At 43.9% G+C, this 23,268-nt stretch overlaps 1 protein-coding gene across 3 annotated transcripts in view; it reads right to left on the reverse strand.

Annotated features, from left to right (window-relative positions):
* Positions 1 to 23,268, reverse strand: part of SLC39A14 (solute carrier family 39 member 14) — a 56,954-nt gene that overhangs the window by 30,062 nt on the left and 3,624 nt on the right. For all 3 annotated transcript variants that reach the window (XM_032229704.1, XM_032229702.1, XM_032229703.1), the window contains exon 2: positions 1,740 to 2,025. In XM_032229704.1, coding sequence (XP_032085595.1) covers positions 1,740 to 2,015 — 276 coding nt within the window. In that variant the 5' untranslated portion in view covers positions 2,016 to 2,025. The remainder of the gene's footprint in view (positions 1 to 1,739; positions 2,026 to 23,268) is intronic.

Below are 23,268 nucleotides of genomic sequence, written 5' to 3' on the forward strand. Positions count from 1 at the left end.
AGCATGGGTCAGTCTTAGAGGCTGGGGAAGGCTCTGATGAGGGCTCTGTGTTGGAGGCAGAGATGGGGCCAAGCCTGTCTGGCAGTTCTCAGCTGCCCTAGACAGCAGTGAGGCAGAGGAACAGCGGGAGCCTGTTCCCAGAGTGCGCATGCGCAGAGTTGCCAGAAGAAAAGAACAGCTAAGAAATCAGGGTCGACTTGCGAGTAAAGCCATAGGTGGATGGTGAATGGCCCCTCCCATGGGAAATAAAAGAGGAGCAAAAGGGGAGTGGGCTTTTGCAGGAAACCATTCATTCATTCGTTTCAGGAGTGTGAAGATCTGTCCGTGAATCTCAGAGACTCTGTGCCCATTCTTTCCTTGCACAGCACTGGTTTGGAAAATATTTACATGGCAGCTTTCCAAGCCAGATAGGGTCTGTGGTCATAAATATTCCTTTGAAAGACTGTTTGCCAGGCCTTTGCTGAATGTGATGGAGAGGAATTCACATTCGTTTAATAAAAAGGGTTTTGTCAGGACCAGGAATCTGCTTTGTGCTTTTGGGGAAACCTTAGGTTGGAACAGCCGCATTGGGTAGATCAGGCTGAAACAATGCAATTGGCACCTTACATTTTCCAGGATGGCCCCATGGGCCTCCCCTGGTCTAGATGAACCCCCAAAAGAGCAAAAACTATAGGATTATAACTCTCCCCATTTTGAACCCACGGAAGATTCCTTCTGTCAGGATGCAACAGTGGAGGGAAGAAAAAACGCCTGCCTCTGTGAACTGTTTTTGATGGCTTTTATAAAAAAGCCTGTACTTTTAAGATCTGAGCCAGGGCTAACTCCCCTTCTGGCTCCTTCCTTTCTTTTATGCCCAATGCTTTTCAGACAGACATTGACTCCTTTTGTTATTTTGCTGAAAGCAGCTTCAAGCCATTGGCTCTGTCACTTTGGGACATGAGTGCTGCATCACAACTCATGCACAAAAGGAGCAGGGTTTCCTTCCTGACAATGTGGGACTTGGGAGTATGGCACTACTTTCATCAGACTGATAGCAACAGCACTAACACTTAGACTTTTATAACACTTCACAGTGCTTTTACAGCCCTCTCTAAGCGGTTTACAATGTCAGCAAATAGCCCCCAACAATCTGGGTCCTCATTTTACCCACCTTGGAAGGATAGAAGGCTGAGTTGACCTGAGATAGATAGATAGATAGATAGATAGATAGATAGATAGATAGATAGATAGATAGATAGATAGATAGATAGATGATAGACAGACAGACAGACAAGAGAGAGAGAGAGACAGAACAGACAGACAGACAGAGACAGACAGGACAGACAGACGAGAAAGAGAGATAAGAGAGAGAGGGAGGGAGAGCGCAATAGCAATAGCTATGAGGACCCAGATTGTTGGGGGCAAGAGGCTGACTCTGTAAACCGCTTAGAAAGGGCTGTAAAAGCACTATGAAACGGCATGTAAGTCTAAGTGCTATTGCTATTTTCCTTCCTCCTTCCTTCCTTCCTTCCATCCATCCATCCATCCTTACCCCCGCCCTCTCTGGTTAAGGCTTAAATTCTTATAAAAGCAGCATAAATCCTGTATTCTATGTCAATCTACACATGCGCAAAGGTTCTCTGGATAAGTTACATTAAAATTTAATAATTGCGGGGTGGGGGGTAATGAAGATTCTCCACGGACCTCTCTCTGAAATCAAAAGGAGGGCAGAGTCATAATGGGAAAGCAGAGGTGATTACCCAGGAGATATTTCGATGGTGGGGCTGCCTCCGCCGCGTATGACTGACATTCTGCCGTTCAACGCCCACATGCAGGTGTCTCAACAGAGATTTCAACTGCTGCAGGCTGAGCTTGTCCTCTTCACCATAACGGAGGAAAAGGTCCTGCAGAAAGGAGGCTGCTGTGATGGGAGGTGGAGCTGAGGCTTCTGTGCCAGCCTGTGTCCGCGAAGTCAGAAGTAGGAGGTACAGTTGCAGCCCCAAAGTCCATCTCCAAAACCCTCCATTCCAAAACATGGTTTCAAAGCTGAAAAGACAGACCCAGGTCCTCAGATTAGCATCGGTCCTTGAAACCCTTGTTCTGCTCCTAACCCAGGGATCAGCAACCCGCGGCTCTGGAGCTGCATGTGGCTCTTTCATCCCTCAGCTGCGGCTCCCTGTCGCCAGTCGGCACCACAATTTTGAGAGGAGCTTCCAGTTGGGGGGGCAGGGGAATCAGGGCATGCCAGGAGGAGACTTTATGGCAAGGGGAGTGTTTTCTGGTCAGCTCCACAATTGATAGGGCTTTCGGTTAGGACAGGTAGAGGAAAAAAGATGCGGTGGTAGGAAGAGACTCTATGGTGGGGGAATTGGACTTCTGGTCGGCTTCAGAATTGGTAGGGCTTTTGGTTAGGAGAGGTAGAAGAAAAAGGACGTCACACTAGGAGGAGACTTTATGGTGGGGGAACCAGACTTCCGGTCGGCTTCAGAATTGAATGGGGGGCTTCCGATTAGGACCTTTGTGGCTCTTTGAGTGTTCAAGGTTAAACAAATCTGGCTGAGGAATTTTGGGAGTTGAAGTTCACAAGGCTTAAGTTGCCAAGGCTGGATAACTCTGGTCTATGAGGAAGACAAAAGCCCTTCCTCCATTCTCATTCCAGCAAATGGAATGGCTTCCATTGAGGACCGGTGTACTTGAACGAGCCAGAAAGGGGGCTGAGAAAAGATCTACAGACCCCTCACATCCTGGACATAAACTGCTTTAACTTCTCCCCTTAGGATGCTGCTATAGGGTAATGCAGCCCAAAACAATAGATAGACACAAAGTCCTCCCCACACATACGTTATGCCATTGCTCTATTAAAACACCTAATTCCCATAGCACTGTCTTAGGCCTAAAGACATTGATTTATGTAGTAGGGCTACATTGCTAATATCCTTTTCATCTTCTCAACGTTTCTACTATTTTCTCCTATTAGTAAAGGTAAAGGTTCCCTTCGCACATATGTGCCAGTCGTTCCCAACTCTAGGGGGCAGTGCTCATCTCTGTTTCAAAGCCAAAGAGCCAGGGCTGTCCGAAGACGTCTCCGTGGTCATGTAGCCGGCATGACTAAACACTGAAGGTGCACAGAACACTGTTACCTTCCCACCAAAGGTGGTTCCTATTTTTCTATTTGCATTTTTTTAATGTGCTTTCGAAGTGCTAGTTTGACAGAAGCTGGGACAAGTCACGGGAGCTCACTCCGTTACGCGGCACTAGGGATTTGAACCATTCAACTGCCGACTTTTCTGATCCACAAGCTCAGCCACTGAGCCACAGCATCCCCTCCTATTAGTATCTCATCTCTTCTATGAATTATGATTGTATCTTTTGATTTTATGATCTATGACTTATCACTTTGTTGTTCATATGAATGCCGAGAACTTGTGCGCCGAGACAAATTCTTTGAGTGTCCAATCACACCTGGCCAATAAAAACTATCCTAATTCCAAAGGCTCCCAAACTCCTATTTTGACCTTCCAGCTTTTCCAAACACTTTTGCTTGGTTAACAGAGTCAAAACAAGACCTGAATAAGAAGGTTTCTTGGTTTATAGATTTTCGCAGGTTACAAAACATGCAACACTTTCCCACAACAAGAGCAATAACAAACAAAAGACAAAGAAAAACAGAATAGCTGACCCTGAACGGCTTTCATTATCACTAAACAGGTGCAGGCTGATTTTTTTTGCTGTAGCCACTTCTCAAAAGAGCTTATCAATATCGAAAAACAATGAAGAAGTCTTCCTGCTTAACGTTTTTATTGAGTAATAAAGTAGTATATAAAATACAACACTGAAGAATTATTATTATATATCCAAACTGAAGAATGTCAGGTCAGGTATCCCTTTTTTTCTTTTTGTCACTTTTTGAGCACATCATGAGAAAGGTGGGGCTAGACGAATCAAAAGATGGAATTAAGATGCCTGGAGAAATATCAACAACCTCAGATATGCAGAGGATGCCACTCTAATGGCAGAAAGTGAAGAGGAACTAAAGAGCCTCTTGATGCGGGTGAAGGAGGAGAGTGCAAAAGTTGGCTTGAAACTCAACATGAAGAAAACTAAGATCACGGCATCCGGCCCTCTCAATTCAAATAGATGGGGAGGAAATGGAGGTAGTCACAGATTTTATTTTCCTGGGCTCCAAGATCACTGCAGATGGGGACCTGCAGCCAAGAAATTAAAAGAGGCTTGCTCCTGGGGAGGAAAGTGATGGCAAATCTAGACAGCAGACTAAAAAGCAGAGACATCACCCTGCCAACAAAAGTGTGTCTACTCAAGCCTATGGTTTTCCCAGTTGCAATGGATGGCTGTGAAGGTTGGACCATAAGGAAGGCTGAGCGCCAAAGAATGGAGGCCTTTGAACTCTGGTGCTGGAGAAGACTCCTGCGAGTCCCTTGGATTGCAAGGCGATCAAACCTGTCAGTCCTAGAAGAGATCAACCCTGACTGCTCTTTAGAAGGCCAGATCCAGAAGAGGAAACTCAAGTACTTTGGCCACCTGAGAAGGAAGGACTCCCTGGAGAAGAGCCTCGTGCTGGGAACGATTGAGGGCAAAAGAAGAAGGGGATGACAGAGAATGAGGTGGCTGGATGGAGTCACCAAAGCAGTTGACGTGACATAAATGGACTCCAGAGGATGGTAGAGGACAGGAAGCCCTGGAGGAACGTTATCCATGGGGTCGCAATGGGTCGGACACAACTTCTCACTAACAACAATAAGTTTGATTCTCCTTTCATTTTCCAATTTTTTAGATTTTATATTGATATTTTAATATTTGGTATTCTATCTTTCTTTGAAACTTAATAAAGCTGTTTTTTTTTAAAGAAAAAGAAAACAAAAAGAAGCAAAAACCCTGAAGAAATGTTCTCCAAGACTCTTCAACAATGTTGGACACTCCAGAAAGCAGCAGGCAGAAGGAAAGTACCATGCAAACTGAAATTTGGAACAACAATATGCAACATGGAACAAAAATTGAATTCTCTGCTCCGGAAACCATTGTTCAAACAGAAACTTTGCTTCTGTCTACAAGGGTGTGCAAGAAGCTTTAAGAAAGATAAGTGAAACTGCAGGAGGTGGACACAAGTTGCCATCATGCCTGCTTAAGCCAAAGATTAGATTAGAACCATAGATTGCATTCATTAAGTTGAAACCGTTCTGCCAAGTTATACCTCGTAATTCTCCTAGAAGTCAAAATGAGCAAAGAGCATCATCCCCTTAACATAAAGAAGGAAATCAAAGTGAAGATATCCCAAAGGTGCTTTTCCAAAAGACAAGTGGACTTTTTTTTGGGGGGAGGGGGTTCTTTGAAAATGTTTCGTTTCTCATCCAAGCAACTTCTTCAGTTCTAACTGAAAAACTAAAAAATCTTGGGGACAACCATGACCTGGATGATTGAGAATCTCTCCATAGACAATGTGAAGATGGATTGAGTTGCCCAACGGACATGTAGGAGGCAGAGGTGGGTTGCTGCCAGTTCAGCCTGAATCGGGCGAACCGATATTGGTGGTGGCAGAAGGCTCCGCCCAACCACCTGGACGCTTCTGTGCATGCACAGAAGCATCACGCGTGCGCACAAGTGAACCAGTAGGAAAAAAAATGGGAACCCACCACAGGTAGGTGGTAATTTTCCAAGAAGTTCCAATTTGGTGTGAGACCTTCAACCTGACCCAAGTAATGGAGCTTTTGGATGAGAAGAACTTGGGGCAAATTTTCTCAACATAGAATCCTTTAGAATATCTAGTCAGCTAACATCTCTAGAAGATACCCATGTTTGATATTAAAGAAGGCAAATTTAGGATTTTATGGAAGACTCAAACCCTTCTTTTATTACCCACAAATTAATAAATGTTTGTTTCAGCATGATTGTTTGATTAAACTATTAAGGGTGTTTTTCAAAGAAGAAATATTAACATTATAAGTATTTGGAAGTGTTTTGTTCCCCCTTCCATCTATAAAAAAAGTTGCACAAGCATATCTACATAGGACAGAAATCTCAGTAAATATCATAAAAGGTAAAGGTTCTCCCCACATATATGTGCTAGTCGTTCCTGACTCTAGGGAGCGGTGCTCATCTCTGTTTCAAAGCCAAAGAGCCAACGCTGCCCAAAGACCTCTCCGTGGTCATGTGGTTGGCACGACTCAATGCCAAAAGTGCACAGAACTCTGTTACCCTCCTACCAAAGGTGGTTCCTCTTTTTCTACTAGCATTTTTGTGTGCTTTCAAACTGCTAGGTTGGCAGAAGCTGGGACAAGTAACGGGAACTCACTGCGTTACACGGCACTAGGGATTCGAACCACTGAACTGCCAACCTTTCTGATCGACAAGCTCAGCGTCTTAGCCACTGAGCCACCGCGTAAATTTCATAGCATGGTTTAAATCATATAGCATGGTTTAAGTATTGTACAAAAAATGAACTACATCTGTTACTGATTAGGCAATTAATTTCAATACGCTCAAACTGCTTAATGCAGTGTTTCTCAACCTTGGCATTCGCTGGCTGGGGAATTCTGGGAGTTGAAGTCCGGACATCTTCAAGTTGCCAAGGTTGAGAAACACTGGCTTAATGTATAAACAAGAATACTTCAGAGGAAATAAAATATCATAACTTTTTACATCTCCTCGGGGTGATCTCCCAACCAAGAATTCATCAGATCCAGCCTTATTTTGCTTACTTAAGCCTATCCAAGGTTTGCTGTGACTTCCTTCCTAGATGATTTTACAACCTTAAATTCAGATTTCAACTTGTTCAAACCCATGACGGTTTTTCACTCTGACTGCTGTTCATGCATGATGTTAGCATGATCGCCAGCTAATTAAGCTAGCTTGAGATGTCACGATAGGAGTAGAATGTTGGCCAGTTTGCTATCAAAATCACGCAAGATTTACACATATCCAGCTCAGCTAAACAAAATCCAGAAAGCCTTTCAAAACACCAAAGTTATAGGGAATTAAGGATCTCTCCAAATTCTGCTAATCCATGAAGAAATAAATCGACAGCAGCAATTCTATTTGAAAAGAATCAAAGTGCCATCAACCACAGACTTGCCAGGGGCAATGAGGTTTTTTTCTATTCGACTAAACTGCCACGATGTTAAATTCACATTTTAAATTTCATAAACTTGAAATTTAGCCATTAAAAAGAGAACATACAAACAAAGAAAAGCGGTGGCAGGAACTGAAAATAAGATATCGTTTGAAAAGAGCAGCAAGGAAGGGGATCTCCTGGTATATGAAGGACACGGAAGTTAAAAGAAGAACCAATTTTTAGACCAATTCTCGAATACATCTCATCTGTCTGGAACCCACACTGCATATCAGACATTAATCACAAGAAGATTCCTCTGCTCGCAACAGAATCCCTTATGCCACCAGATTTGACATTTTGGGCTTAGACAAATCTGACCTAAGCATAGTACATAAAATTATCTGCTACCTGTCAATGACTACTTCAGCTTCAACCGCAATAATACACGAGCAAACAATAGATACAAACTCAAGGTAAACCGCTCCAAACTCGATTGCAGAAAATACGACTTCAGTAACGGAGTGGTCAATGCCTGGAATGCACTACCTGAGTCTTTGGTTTCTTCCCCAAACCCCCAAAACTTTAACCTTAGACTGTCTACTGTTGACTTCACCCCATTCCTAAGAGGTCTGTAAGGGAGTGTGAGTAAGCGCACCAATGTGCCTACCTTCCCTGTCCTAATGTTCCTTTTTATTCGTGTCCATTTCATGTCTTCAAAATCATGTTTATACTTGTATCTGTTATCTAATTCATGCTTGATGAAATAAATAAAATGAAATAAATAAAATAAACCTGTGTCTTCAAACATGGTTCTGGATTTGTGTTTCTCAATTTTCCAAGGTAATATTCCGAGCACACAGGGCTTGTTGACCTCTCTTGGTTAGTTCCTCCTCCCCCCAGGGTAAGCAGTCCTTGTCCTCTATTGATGAAGCAACCCATGTTGATCACCATGAGACCAGGACCTTAAATCAACATGGGCTTTAACCTTAAAGATAACCAACGTCCAAACTAATCCAACTGTTTGAGATGCATTGACCAACTGCATTGGTACCTTGTCATTCCGAACAAAGCTACAGAAGACTGAAAACACATACAGATAGTCCTCCACTTACGACCACAATTGAGCCCCACGTTTCTTTCGTTAAGCGAAACATTGATTGAGTTTTGCCCCATTTTAGGACCATTCTTGGCCACAGTTATTAAGTAAATCACTGCGGTTGATAAGTTGGTAACCCGTTTATTAAGTGAATCTGGGTCTTCCATTGACTTTGCTTGTCAGAAGGTTGCAAAAGGGGGTCACATGACCTTGGGTCATAGCAACGGTCATAAGTAAGAACCAGCTGCCAAGCATTATTAGGAGACTGGAGGCCAAAACATATGATGAACGGTTGCAGGAACTGGGCATGGCTAGTCTAGTGAAGAGAAGGACCAGGGGAGGCATGAAAGCAATCTTCCAATATTTGAGGGGCTGCCACAGAGAGGAGGGGGAAAACCTATTTTCCAAAGTGAGGTTGGACTAGATGACCTGTAAGGTCCCTTCCAATCTGTTGATCTGCATGTTAATTTTGATCACACGATTGTGGGGATGCTTCAAAGATCATAACTGTGAACAATGGTCCTAAGTCACATTTTTCAGTGCCGTTGTAACTTCAAATGGTCACTAAATGAACTGTTCTAAGGCGAGGACTACCCGTATTGCCCCAGAGTCTTATTAAAGTTTTGCTTTTTTAAACCATTTTTGTTGGCTTGGATTATATTTTATGGATTTTTGCCCTGCATCGTTCCACTTGCATCTTGTTGTATCTTATTGTTTTAATCCTTTTTTAATATTTTTCATTTCTGTAAGCCGCCCGGAGTCCTCCAGGATTGGGCAGCCTATAAATTCAATAAATGAAATGAAATGAAATGAAATGATCTTGAAACAGATACCTGGGTGATTCAGGAAGACACCAACCTGAACAAAAAATAACACAAGACTTTCCTTATGCCAGGGGTGTCCAAACTTAGGAACTTGAAGACTTGTGCACTTCAACTCCCAGAATTCCCCAGCTGGGGAATTCTGGGAGTTGAAGTCCACAAGTCTTAATGTTCCCAAGTTTGGACACCCTGCCTTATGCAAATCAAGCTGAAAAAATGTGTTGGAAAAATTCTTGCTCTCTAACTAGAACCATATGATGCTGGGATAAAAGTTATAATTAAGATCCATGTCATTAGGCCCAAACCAGAGAATTTCTGTATGAGAAGCACAATGATTATTTACTCAGTTTATAATAACTTTATAAGTCAAGTCATAACAAATATAGAGAGCTGTTTGTTGTCCAGTTTGTCCATCAAATGTATTCATCTCTGCAGTCATTTTCAGCACACACAAACACAAACACTGTTTGCCTGTCTGTCTCTAGATAGATATCCTGTTTCCCTGAAAATAAGCCCTCCCTGAAAATATTGCAACTCAGCAGCAGCCAGGAGGTGACCACGCTGGCTGCCTCCTGCACCTCAAAAATAGTAAGACCTCCTGAAAGTAAGGCCAAGCGCTTATTTCGGGGGTCAAAAGAAAATAAGACCCCGTCTTATTTTTGGGAAAACACCGTAGATGGATAAATGGATGGATGGATGGATGGACGGACACATATGACACCTATGTGTGTGTGTGTGTGTGTGTGTGTGTGTGTGTGTGTGTGTTTGTATGTAGATAGATAAAGAGATAGAGAGATGTATATAATTAATGCTGTCCCTTGGGAGTCAGTTATAAATACTATACCTATCCATTCCATAAGGTAAAGGTTCCCCTCGCACATATGTGCTAGTCGTTCCTGACTCTAGGGGGCAGTGTTCCTCTCCATTTCAAAGCCGAAGAGCCAGTGCTGTCTGAAGATGTCTCCGTGGTCATGTGGCCGGCATGACTAAATGCTTATTACCTTCCCACCAAAGGTGGTCCCTATTTTTCTACTTGCATTTTCACGTGCTTTCAAACTGCTAGGTTGGCTGAAGCTGGGAGAAGTAATGGGAGCTCACTCTGCTATGCGGCGCTAGGGATTCGAACCGCCGAACTGCTGACTTTCTGATCAACAAGCTCAGTGTCTTAGCCACTGCGTCTCTGATAAATTACATAGAAATACTTTAAAACTCAGAAAGGGAAATCTCTTCTATAGTCAAGATCAATTATTGTTTCCTCAAACTGTCTTTAGGCTGGATTTTTTTTTTTTTTACAAATTACCACTCTAGTCTAAACCCATGAATTTTCAAATTGTTTCCTATCCAAGTATTAAAAAGGTCCAAGACTGCTTCGTTTTTCAAAATAGGTCCTAACCCAGTTTCAGCACAATTCAGCTGACCTTCTGTTTCCCTGAATTGATCCGATGCTTAGGACAGGCCGTTGGCTTCATTAGCCAGAGCAGCAATTCTCAACCTTGGCAACTCTCAGATGTGTGGACTTCAACTTCCAGAATTCCTCAGCCAGCACTGGGAATTCTGGGACTTGAAGTCCACACATCCTGCATTTGCCAAGGTTGAGAATTGCTGCTCTGGCTAATGAAGCCAACGGCCTGTCCTAAGCATTGGATCAATTCAGGGAAACAGAAGGTCAGCTGAATTGTGCTGAAACTGGGTTTTGCTCCTTAAGTAAATAGGAAGCACAAACATCTGTTGGCAGATGGGTTCTCTTTGCCAATCCCCCTGCTGTGACCTACAAAAGTTCTGCATTTGTAGACCACATTTGGCAGGCTCATAGCCAGAATCAATAGAGATTTCTGCTGACAGGTTGCAAACTTTAATCATTTCTTGAGTATGACCCAGAGGAGCGTTGGATCACAGCCCGGAAGGAAGCATTTAATGGGAAAGACTGGAAATTAATAATAATAATAATAATCTCGTTGCAGTTCCCATAGAAATTCGCAGAGGTGGAATTTGCAAGTTGAGATGGAATAAATTGCAATTGAGATGGAAGTTGCCATTCCCAGCCCTAATATACCTGCCTAATGAATCCAACCCATTCCAAACAAATTAAACTAGCTGCTCCCGTATTTCCATGACATTTCCAATCAATTTCTATAGCTGCCCATCTAAATCAATCATTCATAGTGTCTTGTAATTCCAAAACTATAAAAACAGTAAAAAAAAAAATTAAAACAATAAACATTCAAAATAAACATATGCCGCAACAGAAATAACTAACCAATTAACAGTAAAATCGAGAGCCGTTGCCCTTAGCATATTTAAGAGACGCTGCGGGCTTCGTACAGAGCCAAATATTTTAAAGAATTATAAAAGGACAGCAGGATTGAGGCCATTCTAATGTCGCAGGGGAGGATATTATGCAAAGCAGGCACTACCGCAGAGAAGGTCCATCTTCTGGTTTCTGGAAACCAACACTCTGTGGACGATGGGATCTGCAGATTCTTGGGAAAAGATGAACTTGCTATGACCTACTGTAGGCTTCCCCAGCAGCATGAAGCCAAGTCTTCATCCCGATAAACCCCTTTTATTTAATTTACAGTGAATTTCTCTCCAGCAAAATCCTTCCTCTCCCACAGTCTTTCAAGATAGTTCACAATTACCGACCTTTATCAGGCTTGGAGAATGGACAGGCTGATATCTTTCAGGAATGAACCAATTGTCTCCTGCAAACTCCACTCCCCTTTCGCTCCTCTTTTATTCCCTCTGGGAGGGACCATTCACCATCCACCTGTGACCTTACTCCCAAGTCAACCCCTGTTCTTTAACTGTTTCCTTCATCTGGCAGCTCTGAGCATCCGCACACTGGGAAGAGGCTCCAGCTGTTCATCTGCCTCACTGATGTCTGACTCCGAAGGCAGCTGATAACTGTCAGACGGCGCTGGCCCCATCTCTGCTTCCAACGCAGAGCCTCCTCAGAGCCTTCCCCAGACTCCAGGACTGGCCCATGTTCCTCCCCAACCTCCTCACTGTCCGAATCTGCTGCTAGCTCCAATGGCCACTGGCGGGCCACAACAGGTCCTTCCATTACCACCAGTTACCACCAGTGTCTCTGAATTCTATTGCCAATTATCAGATGGTCTCAAGTCCTCTATTGTGGGGTACTTACAGAACTTAACATGAAGCAAATATAGATGGGCCTTTTGTCTCAAATCCGATTTGAGGTCTTCCCCATCAGCAATTCTGGAGGGAGGATTTCATGGGACTCTTTATTGATACAGACTTAGTCCTTGTGGATCCCAGAAGGAAGAAGCCCTACCCCATGTCCCCATTCAATGCCCCGAGATGCCCCAAAATGTGCACCGATTGTCCCAATCATTTCCAAATACAAGGGCCACACAGATTAATTTTATGCTGATTGTTTTTAAGGGCTTTAAACTTACGCATGCATAGCAATACCACTTCACAGGGCTTTACAGCCTTTTCAGGTTTACAGAGTCAGCCTCTTGCCCCCAACAATCTGGGTCCTCATTTTACCCACCTCGGAAGGATGGAAGACGGAGTCAACCTTGAGCCTGGTGAGATTTGGCAGTGGGCAGAATTAGCCTGCAATACTACATTCTAACCACTGGGAGGGAAGGAGGGAGGGAGGGAAGGGAGGGAGGGAGAGAAAGGAGGGAGGGAGGAAGGAAAATAGCAATAGCACAGACTTACATACTGCTTCATAGTGCTTTTACAGCCCTTTCTAAGCGGTTTACAGAGTCAGCCTCTTGCCCCCAACAATCTGGGTCCTCATTTTACCCACCTCAAAAGGATGGAAGGCTGTGTCAACCTTGAGCCTGGTGAGATTCGAACTGCCAAACTGCAGGCAGCCGGCAGTCATCAGAAGCAGCCTGCAGTAATGCACTCTAACCACTGTGCCACATACCAGGAGAGGTCAAATATTTTTACCTAGTGGCACAACTGCGCAAAAAGTTTTAATTACATATGCTATTTTATTGTCCATTATTATTATTTCCCTACCCTAATAGCTGTTATAAATATCTCTCCTTTTACTGCATTATTTGATTGTAAAGTTTGGTTTAAGACCATAGTAAAGATATTTGCTTTGACCGGATGGTCCCTCAGGTAACCTGGTCCCAAGCCACAGTGGGCTTTAAAAGTGACAACCAGCACCCAGAATTGCAGCCAGAAACATACCGGTAGCCACTCACACAGTTAATGGGATTACATGTGCCGTATATCCAGCACCATTTATGACTTTCTGCATTCTTTCTGCACCCTGTCGAAGCTCCCAAATGCTCTTCAGGCGCAGCCCCACATACAGTGCATTGCAGTAATCTTATTAAAAAGGGATCGGGCATTCCCGTCGTCTTAAGAGCTTAAGGCCCATTTTGGGACTTTGCAATCAGGAATGTTTTAAAACACCGTTGTTTTACAGGGTGGAGAGACGTTAACACAAGGGTTTGCACAAACACAGCCTTGGGTAGAATGGCAGATGAATTTAAATTACTATTTTCTTAAGATTACTCCGGGGCAAACTTGTTAAAAAAAAAAGAAAGAGATAATGGCTGCAATTGTTAGCGAACCGTTTAGAAAGAAATCAAGACCTTTGTGTAAAAACAGGCGCCTCAACAGCATCCAACTGTTTTCCACTGAATGAATTGTGAATTTAGGGAACAGGCTTAATTGTAATTTAATTTAAATTAAAGTAAACCAAACTTAAGTTTAGGGACTGTAACACTTTGAGAGGGGGATGTATCATCCTGTTCAACAGCAAATTATAATTCCTGCCCCCCCCCCAAATGGTATTCCCCTCACACATATGTGCTAGTCGTTCCTGACTCAAGGGGGCAGTGCTCATCTCCGTTTCAAAGTTGAAGAGCCAGTGCTGCCCAAAGACGTCTCCAGGGTCATGTGGCCAGCATGACTCAATGCCAAAAGCACATGGAACGCTGTTACCTTCCCACCAAAGATGGTTCATATTTTTCTACTTGCATTTTTATGTGCCTTTAACTGCTAGGTTGCAGAAGCTGAGACATGGAATGGGAGCTCACTCCGTTATGTCACGCTAGGGATTCAAACTGCCGAACTGCTGGTCATTTGCATTCTGCAATATAAATCCTTCCATTCCCCACCCTCCGGTCAGAGCTTCTTGGATGAGAAAAGAAACATCTTCAAAGAAAAACCAGCAAGTCCAGTTGCCTCTTGAAAGAGCACCTTTGCAACAACCTTGATGACGGAAAATATCCATAAATGGACCTGTCATTTTTTTCAGTGTGGTTGTAACGGTCGCTGAATGAACTGTTGTAAGTTGAGAACTTAGCATACATTTTTCCGTTGGGAATTCAGAAGGCAGGAGAAGGAAGGTGCCTGTGGGAAAATTAACAGCAAAGGAAAAAGGAAGGACGGCAGCAAGAAATCAAGGGCAAGCTATAAAAAGAGCTTGTAGCCTTGCCAGCATTTCATTTCTAGCCAATTCCAACTCGAGTGTTATGTGGCAAAGGAGACACACCTCCATGGAATGCATAGGCAAAAGACAAAGAGCAGAGATGCTTTAAACACTATTCAGCATGTTATGAAAGAGGTATAAGGTATCTAGGACGTGGTGGCTCAGTGGCTAAGACACTGAGCTTGTCATCACAAAGCTTGGCGGTTCAGCGGTTCGAATCCCTAGTGCCGTGTAATGGAGTGAGCTCCTGTTACTTGTCCCAGCTTCTGCCAACCTAGCAGTTCAAAAGCATGTAAAAATGCAAGTAGAAAAATAGGCACCACCTTTGGTGGGAAGGTAATAGCGTTCCGTGCACCTTTGGTGTTTAGTCATGCCGGCGACATAACCACAGAGACGTCTTTGGACAGGGCTGGCTCTTCGGCTGTGCGAGGGGAACCTTTACCTTTATAAGGTACTGTATTTTTCAGACTATAAGACGTACTGGAGCATAAGATTTTGAAGAGGTAAATTAATTTTTAAAAAAAGGTTTTGCCCTCTGCAGGCCTCCCAAGCCCTCTGCACACCTTGTTCTTTGTGAAAAACGGGGCATGCAGAGTGTGTGAGAGGCCTCTAAAGTGCTCCTGGGGGCTGTGGGGGGGAATGAGCAAAAAATGGTCCATTTTTCATGAAAACAGGCCCATTTTTTTTGCAAAAAAACAGGGCATGCATAGGCTTGTAGAATCTATCTTTGGGAGGCTTGTAGATTGTTCCTAGGGGCTGGGGTGGGGAAATGGCCCATTTTTTGCTCATTTTTGCCCTCCCCAGCCCACAGGAGCACTTTGCAGTATGCAATGCTATATTCAGTGTATAAGACGCAGCCAGATTTTCACACCCTTTTGGGGGGGGGGAGGTGCGTCTTATACATCTGAAAAATATGGTATCTACTAACACGGGTAAAAGCCAATCCAGAAAGAGTCTTTAACACTAGGCTGGATCAGGACATAATTTCTCTACCTCTTTAGTTTTTAGTTGTAGAGAATGAGGGGTTTTTATACCTTCTCTTGAGCTTTGCACTTGAGCTTCTTGTTCTTGTGCAAGAACACGTATTCTATTAGCTGTTGTCAGACTCCCATGGGGCCATGTACAAATCCTAGGAGTTTGTCTGAGCTAAGTTTTGTTGACGTTTGGCTGATGCATTGAAGGGGCTTGTTGGGCAATTCTTACTGTGGCTGAGGGCTAATCCTACCTTTGTTCAGACATTGCTGCACGGAATTTGCTTATGAATAGAGCTATCTATCTCTTTAATTCTTAAGTGCTGACATCTGCTGAGGGCTATTAAGAAAGGTGGGAGCTGCTTTCCAAGAGAATGTTTCTCCATTTCTCAACCAGGAAAATAATAATATTTTCCCTTTTTAGTATTTCTCAAAATATTTATTCTTCTAGAAGAGGGATGGGTGCTACACACTAGCTTTCTACACACTTGTCCATTGCAGAATCCCCGTGGTCATAGGATCTAAATTTGGACACTTGGCAACCGGTTGAACTGCTTAACAACAGATATTTTGGACTTGGTTATGGTCGTAAGCTAAGTCTAGAAAACCCTTCATCTTTTCAGAGAGCAGTGGATTAATGTCGTGCAAAGGCTTTGTGTACATTGGAGGGCCTAAATTGTGGTTTTAGCTTTAAATATGTGAGTCAGCCCATCCCTATTTATTCAATCAACCCAAAGAAAGTGAAACAGTGAAAAGGGAAGGAAAACAGGAAAAAAAGAGGGGAAAAACCAATGCATCGATTCTATGGAGAAGGTCTTCTCATGCAGCCAGTTGTATTTAGGAAAATCTGTGGTGTTTTGGGGGATTTTGGTTTGGATGAACCCAACCCTTATGGCTTCATATTGTTCAATAAACCCATCATTAACTATAATTGTTTAGCAGAGCAACTGGTTCTCAACTCCATGTCGTCAGCTGCACCAGGACCCATGGGCTTGGTGGTTCTGCTTCATTATTAAACCATCTTTCTAATCAGCCTCCATGTTTCCAGTGTCTTTCTCCCCACTTGGAACTGAACCCAGATGGATATTTCTTCCAACGAGTGAATAAAATCGCCATAAGTCATTTTTTCCAATGCTGTTGTTAACTTCAAAAGGTCAGTAAATGAATGGTTGTAAGTCAAGGACTGCATGTAAGATATAGACCAGTGATGGCGAACCTTTTTTGTCCTCAGGTGCTGAAAGCAGATGCATCTGTGCCCACACCTGTAATTGAATGCCCAACATTGTGCCCACCTGTGCATTCACACACAACCCTCCTGCTGCCCACACACATACGTGCATAGTTTTCTTAGAGCCTGGGGAGGGCAAAAAGAGCCTCCCCGGGGGCCCCCAGAGGCTCATTTTCCGACTTCTGGTGGGCCCGGTAGGCCCGTTTTCGCCCTCCCCAGGCTCCATAGCCTTTCTTGGAGCCTGGGGGAGGGCGAAAATGGTCTCCCCCAACCCCCTGGAAGCCCTCTGGAAGCCGGAAACAACCCGTTTTTCGACTTCCAGTGGGCCTGGTAGGTCTGTTTTTTGCCCTCCTCAGGCTTCAAGCAGCTTTCCTGAAGCCTGGAGAGGACAAAAAACAGCCAACAGGCCTACCGGAAGTTCATTTCCAAATGTCCGTTGGGCCCATTTTTTGCCGTCCAAATGTCCATTAGGCCCGTTTTTTGCCATCCACAGGCTCCGGATGCTTTCCTGAAGCCTGGGGAGGGCGAAAATGGCCTCCCCCACCCTCCGGAAGCCCAGAAATCACCTGGCCAGTGCGCACATGCACACGGGAGCTGACACAGGGCAACGCCTCACGTGCCCTCAGATATGGCTCCGCGTGTCACCTGTGACACGCGTGCCATAGCTCCGTCGTCATCACGGTTATAGACCATGTACATCTACTGGCTATGAATGATAGCCAACATGAGAAGCTAACTCCCACACATTTGACCTAAAGTCAGAGTGTTTCAATAAGCGCCAATATCAAGGAGAATAGTTTTGTCTGTATTCAATTTATTCAAGTCCTCTGGAAATACAGAAACATGGAGGCACTTCTGGTATTGACCTTGGAGGACTCCTTCGGTTCACTGCTTTGGAATTTTTTTTTTATTTTTTTTTGGTGGTGGTGGTTTAGACAATCAGTCCTCCACTAGAAAAATCAACTTTGCAGCTCTTGGCTCCAGAGAATCTAGCTAAATTAAATGATTTTCAAAGTCCCCCACCCCACCCGCTCCCATGAGTTATATTATTAGGATCCTTAACTATGAGTAAGTATCCTAATAATGTAATGAGTTACAGGACAAGGATTCTCTAATCCTGAAACAATCAGCAGAAAAAGAAACCTAAATTGCAATGGATGAAGCCAAGGCGTTTAATAACGGATCCTCAACTCGTCCTTGGCTATAATTTGCATCAGTTGGATTTTTATTTCGTTTTTAACATAAGTAATAAATAAGATAAGAAGTATCACATTCTTTCATCAGCCTTAAGATAGACAGACAGACATGCATAGATGCTTACATACATACCGTATATTTCAGCATATAAGACACATCTTTCCCCCCCTAAAAGAGTGTGGAAATGTTGGTGTGTCTTATATACCTTAGCCTCCCAAAGCCCCACCCCTGTATCCCATTTTTGTGAAAAATGGGTGAAAAAACGGCCATTTTTTGCCACAAGAAGGGCATTTTTGCCTTCCCCTACCTCCCAGAACCACTCTGCAGGCTTCAGCAGGGCTGGCGGAAGGGGAAAATGCCCCGTTTTGGTGAAAAATGGGGCATTTTTGCCTTTCCCGACCCCCGCTGAAGCCTGCGGAGTGCTCCTGGGGACCGGGGAGGACAAAAACTTTTTTTTCCTAACTTACCTCTTTGAAATCTTGGTGCGTCTTATACACTGGTGTGTCTTATAGTCCAAAAAATATGGTTCGTATGCACGCACACACACACATACACCTCTCTCCCCCACCCTTCCTCCCTCTCTCAAAAATATCTCCTATAAGACGACAAGAATTTACTTTACTTTTGGCAAGAAAAAATAAACTCTGTATGGATCTGTCTATAATAGGGATATCCAACTGTGGCAGTTTTAAGACCTCTGGACTTCAACTCCCAGAATTCCCCAGCCAGCCATGGAATTATGGGAGTCGAAGTCCACATATCTTAAAGTTGCCAGGTTTGGAAAACAACTGCATTACAGCTTACGCTTCTGCCCAATCGTCTCTCAAAAGATTAAGGGCAAGGCCTTAATGAGCAATGCTCCCTCACACCTCCTGATCTGCCAAGAAACTGCCATCACTAGATCAATGCCAGCCGATAGCAAGTCACACACTCTTCCTTCTGTATTCCATCTCGCCCCATAACCTTCGGGACATTCCTTCAGCATGGCATGACACAGAGACATTTACCAGAGTGAGAGTTCAGTTTAAGCCCTACCACAATCAAGTTCCATAAGATGTTCGTTTTATAAAACATGTTGCAGCATTATTCATCTTTAGGCCTCTCCTTGAATACCCAAACTCCAGGGATGGGATTCAGCTGGTTCGAACCACTTTGAGTGAACCATATGCTAATTTTGCATTGGGTTCGCCGAACTGGTTGTTGGAAGGACTGGCTGGCCCCGCCCACCCTACTCCACCAGTCCCAAAAGTCTCCACAGGGCCCATTCATCATGCCAAGTAAGTGCAGGGCCCGTATGGAAGCCCTGGGAGGACAAAAAACAAACCCTCCAGAAGTCCTGGAAGTCCGGAAATGAGCCTGTTTTTGGCCTCCGGAGCCGGGGGGGAGGCCGTTTTCGTCCTCTTGGAGGCTCGAGGAAAGCCTCCAAAGCCTGGGGAGGGAGAAAACGACATTCCCCCTACATGGTCCTGGAGGCCAAGTAGGCCACACCCACCCAGTGGCCATGCCCACCCAGCAACCAGGCAGAGAACGGGTTGCTAAAAATTTTCAATCCCACCCCTACCAAGTTCTGCAAAGTATTCAACATAATGCTGATACTTGTGAGATATAAAATGAGACTATTTATATGCAGTATCATGTGGCACAAAATCTACGTAATACGGGCTAAAATGTTTGCAATTCAGTTATGTAACTATAGTGCTTTACAGCCCTCTCTTAGCAGATTACAGAGTCAGCATCTTGCCCACCAACAATCTGGATCCTCCTTTTACCGACCTCAGGAGGATGGAAGTCTGAGTCAACCATGAACCTGGTGAGATTTGAACTGCCAAATTGCAGGCAGCTGGCAGTCAGCAGAAGTAGCCTGCAGTACTGCACGCTAACCACCGCGGCTCATGGTGCACTTACGGCCACAACTGACCTCAAAATTGCTAGGTGAGACTGCAAGGTGAGGTTTACGACCTTTCTTGCCACAATTGATGAGTTGATTAATCTGGAAATTTCATCAATTTGCTGGCCCACAACTTCATATTTTCTTGGCTTTTATTGTAAGCAATGTGCACTTTTTGCAATTTCAAAATTACAGCACGGTTGCGGGCAGGGACAGCCAAAACAGAACTTCGTGTAAAAAAAAAAAAAAAATGACAGAAATAGCCCTCAATTCTCTCTTTTCTCTTTTACTTTTCTTTCCCCTTAGGAAATTCCTGCTGCAGATGTTTTTGAAAACTCAAAAGAGGGAAATTGTGAGGAGCAGATTCAGAAACGGCTTCTAAACAGCCTCCCTACCTGTAGAATAAACGGACTCCCTTCCACAAGGCCAAACTCCATCACTCAACTCCAGGATGCAATCTTTTTCACAACTTCTACTGCCTGAGTAAAGTCCCCCCCCTCCTAGGATTACCTGGAGCAAGGAAGAGTCAATGATTATCAGGATAGGAAGCAGCAAATAAACCAGGTCTGGTATCTTCTAGCTAGAGGGGGAACCAGTGGTGGGTTCTGGATCCCGGTGCAACCGGTATGGTGCAACGGGACCGGGAGTCCACCACATGAACGCAAGCAGCGTGCGTGCATGCATACTTACTGTCCGTGATGTTCTGCAATGCCACTGCAACGCTCCAGCTGCTCGGCGGAACATTGCGCGGGTGCTGTATGCTCTATGCGCAAAAGCCCCGAAAACCTCAAATACCTGTAAGGAACGGGGGCGGGTCCTTCCGAGCACCATACCAGAATGGTAGCTGGTTCTCCCAGCAGGCACCAGTACGCCCATACCGGGGCATACCAGTTGTAACCCACCACTGTGGGGAACCTATGGCACGTGTGCCGGAACTGGAACTCCCATAGATTTGGGAGGCCCGCAAAGTGCTTCTGGGGGCTGAAGAGGGCAAAAACGAGTGAAAAATGGGCCTTTTTTGCTCGTTTGTGCCCCCCAGCCCTCAGGAGCACTCTACAACCCTCCCAAAGCCTATGCATGCATTGTTTTTGCCAAAAAATGGGACATTTTTGTTTGTTTTTGCCCCTCCCCCCAGATCCCAGGAGCACTTTGTAGGCCTCTCAAACTCTCTGCATGCCCCGTTTTTCACAAAAAATTAGATGTGCAGAGGGTTTGGGAGGCCTGCGGAGTGCAAAACCTTTTTTTTTTAATTTACCTCTTCAAAATCTTGGTGCGTCTTGTACTCTGAAAAATACGGTATTTGATTATCCTCCGCTTCCTCAGTCTCTATCTTAATACATCTGCAATACTTCTTCCAAAATGCCAGTGCTCCAAAATAATTTCCCCATGCCCTGTTTTATTGGTGGCCCATAATAGCTGACCAAATTTCTCAAAGATATGCCTCTACTTCCAAGAAATGTCTACATTTAACAGGAACTTAAATATTCTTCTAGAAGAGAATATAGGTCGTTCAGAGTTGAACTGTGGAGTCTGTTTGTCTTTAAATACCACTCAAAAGAGACAATAAAGAAAGCTAAGGAAATAAAACAACTAGGGCACATCCTCTCCACAAACACCCAGATAAGCAGGGATTAACACCTTACAAAGAATCAAGCAGAAAACAATACCATAATCAAGAACTACTAAGGATAATTCACACTCCTCCACCTCTTAGCACAAGAGGTATAAACAGGCAACATACCCCACACTCATTTGCACTGATGACATTATCTAGTTGGGTAATGAAATGTCTGCAAACAAACAACCAAGCTCAAAGGACCCCAGACTTGAGGGACCCCACAAATATCCTTCTCCCAAATTCCTTATATTTAGTTCCACCTCATCATACTCTGTACCGAGCATCAAAAGAACACCCAACATTTCTTTCATAGGATCTTTATCCCTCCTCTTACAAAGTCCAAATACTCATGATATCACTGCCCCTTAAGCCCCTTAGACGCATATCACTAGTATCCCCCAAAAAACAGCTAAGAAAATTGGCTACATTTACACAGCCTAATAAACCGCAGTGGTTGTAGTCACTTCACACGAGAACCCCAGATAAACAATTCAAGTTAAGGTGATGGTAAGATACACTACAAACTCTTTTTGGCTTTTTCCAGTGTGTGTTGCACCAATGCAGCCTCTGCCTGCTAGTGACCCTGATATCCATTCAGTTCTAGGCTGCATCAACAGAGGGAGAGAATCAAGATTACGTGAAGTGTTAATACCACTTTATAATGTCTTGGTAAGGCCACACTTGGAATACTGCATTCAGTTTTGGTCGCCACGATGTAGAAAAGATGTGGAGACTCTAGAAAGAGTGCAGAGAAGAGCAACAAAGAGGATTAGGGGACTGCAGACTAAAACATATGAAGAACGGTTGCAGAAACTAGGTATGTCTAGTTTAATGAAAAGAAGGATGAGGGGAGACATGATAGTAGTGTTCCAATATCTCAGAAGAAAGAAGCCACAAAGAAGAGGAAGTCAAACTATTCTCCAAAGCACCTGAAGGCAGGACAAGAAGCAACGGGTGGAAACTAATTAAGGAGAAAAGCAACTTAGAACCAAGGAGAACTTTCCTGACAGTGAGAACAATTAATCAGTGGAACAGCTTCCCTCCAGAAATTGTGAATGCTCCAACACTGGAAGTCTTTAAGAAGAGACTGGACAACCATTTGTCTGAAATAGTATAGGGTTTCCTGCCTAGGCAGGGAGTTGGACTAGAAGACCTCCAAGGTTCCTTCCAACTCTGTTATTCTGTTCTATTCCTTGCTGTAGTAAAATATTCTACCAGAGTCCATCACATCTCTACCAAAGAGAGACCACACGCACCACACTGCAAACCTAACTACTTCTTGTGCCAGGGTTAGTAGCCGGGACTTTCAGAATCTCCTCTCTCTACACTTCTCTTCAACAAGAGCCTCTCGCTTTACCTGGCTGACTCACCATGAGATAGAAAGAATAAGTGATGATATCCTGTAAGGTCTATCATATCGTGTTGAGTCCCCCTAGGAGGGGACCAGAATATGACTGTCAAGAGTTTTGGCAGCGTGAGTAATATTATGAGATAAACCAGGAGAAAAAACACAGCACACAGAGCTTTAGACAATTAACTGTGGTTTATCTACAAATATATACAGACATATACATGCAGGAGATAAATTCCCTTACCATTCACGACAGACACAAGGAGAGAACTGAATACATGCTGAGAGAGAGAGAGAGAAACACCCTCTCTAATGACCACCTATATATAGACTCTCTTAAAACAGTAAATGACTTGTGTGGACCCCACCAGTCTTAAAAGGGTTACACAATAGCTGCAATGAATCAGCCTCATTTCATCAGCCTTGCCTTCAGCTTACAAACAGCAGCTTACAATCTTACATCACAAATTCAGAGAATACTACTGAAGCGGGGGGGGGGGGGGATTCCCAGACAGAAAAGGTTTATTAAACTGTATGCTACGACCAAGTAAAATTAAAATACGTACAAGGTTCAAATGCAACGAGAACTTTGGTTCAGATGGGTTAGAGTGCTCAGTGAAACTGA

This window comes from Thamnophis elegans, chromosome 13 (genome assembly GCF_009769535.1).
Source record: "Thamnophis elegans isolate rThaEle1 chromosome 13, rThaEle1.pri, whole genome shotgun sequence".
Taxonomy (NCBI): Eukaryota; Metazoa; Chordata; class Lepidosauria; order Squamata; family Colubridae; genus Thamnophis; species Thamnophis elegans.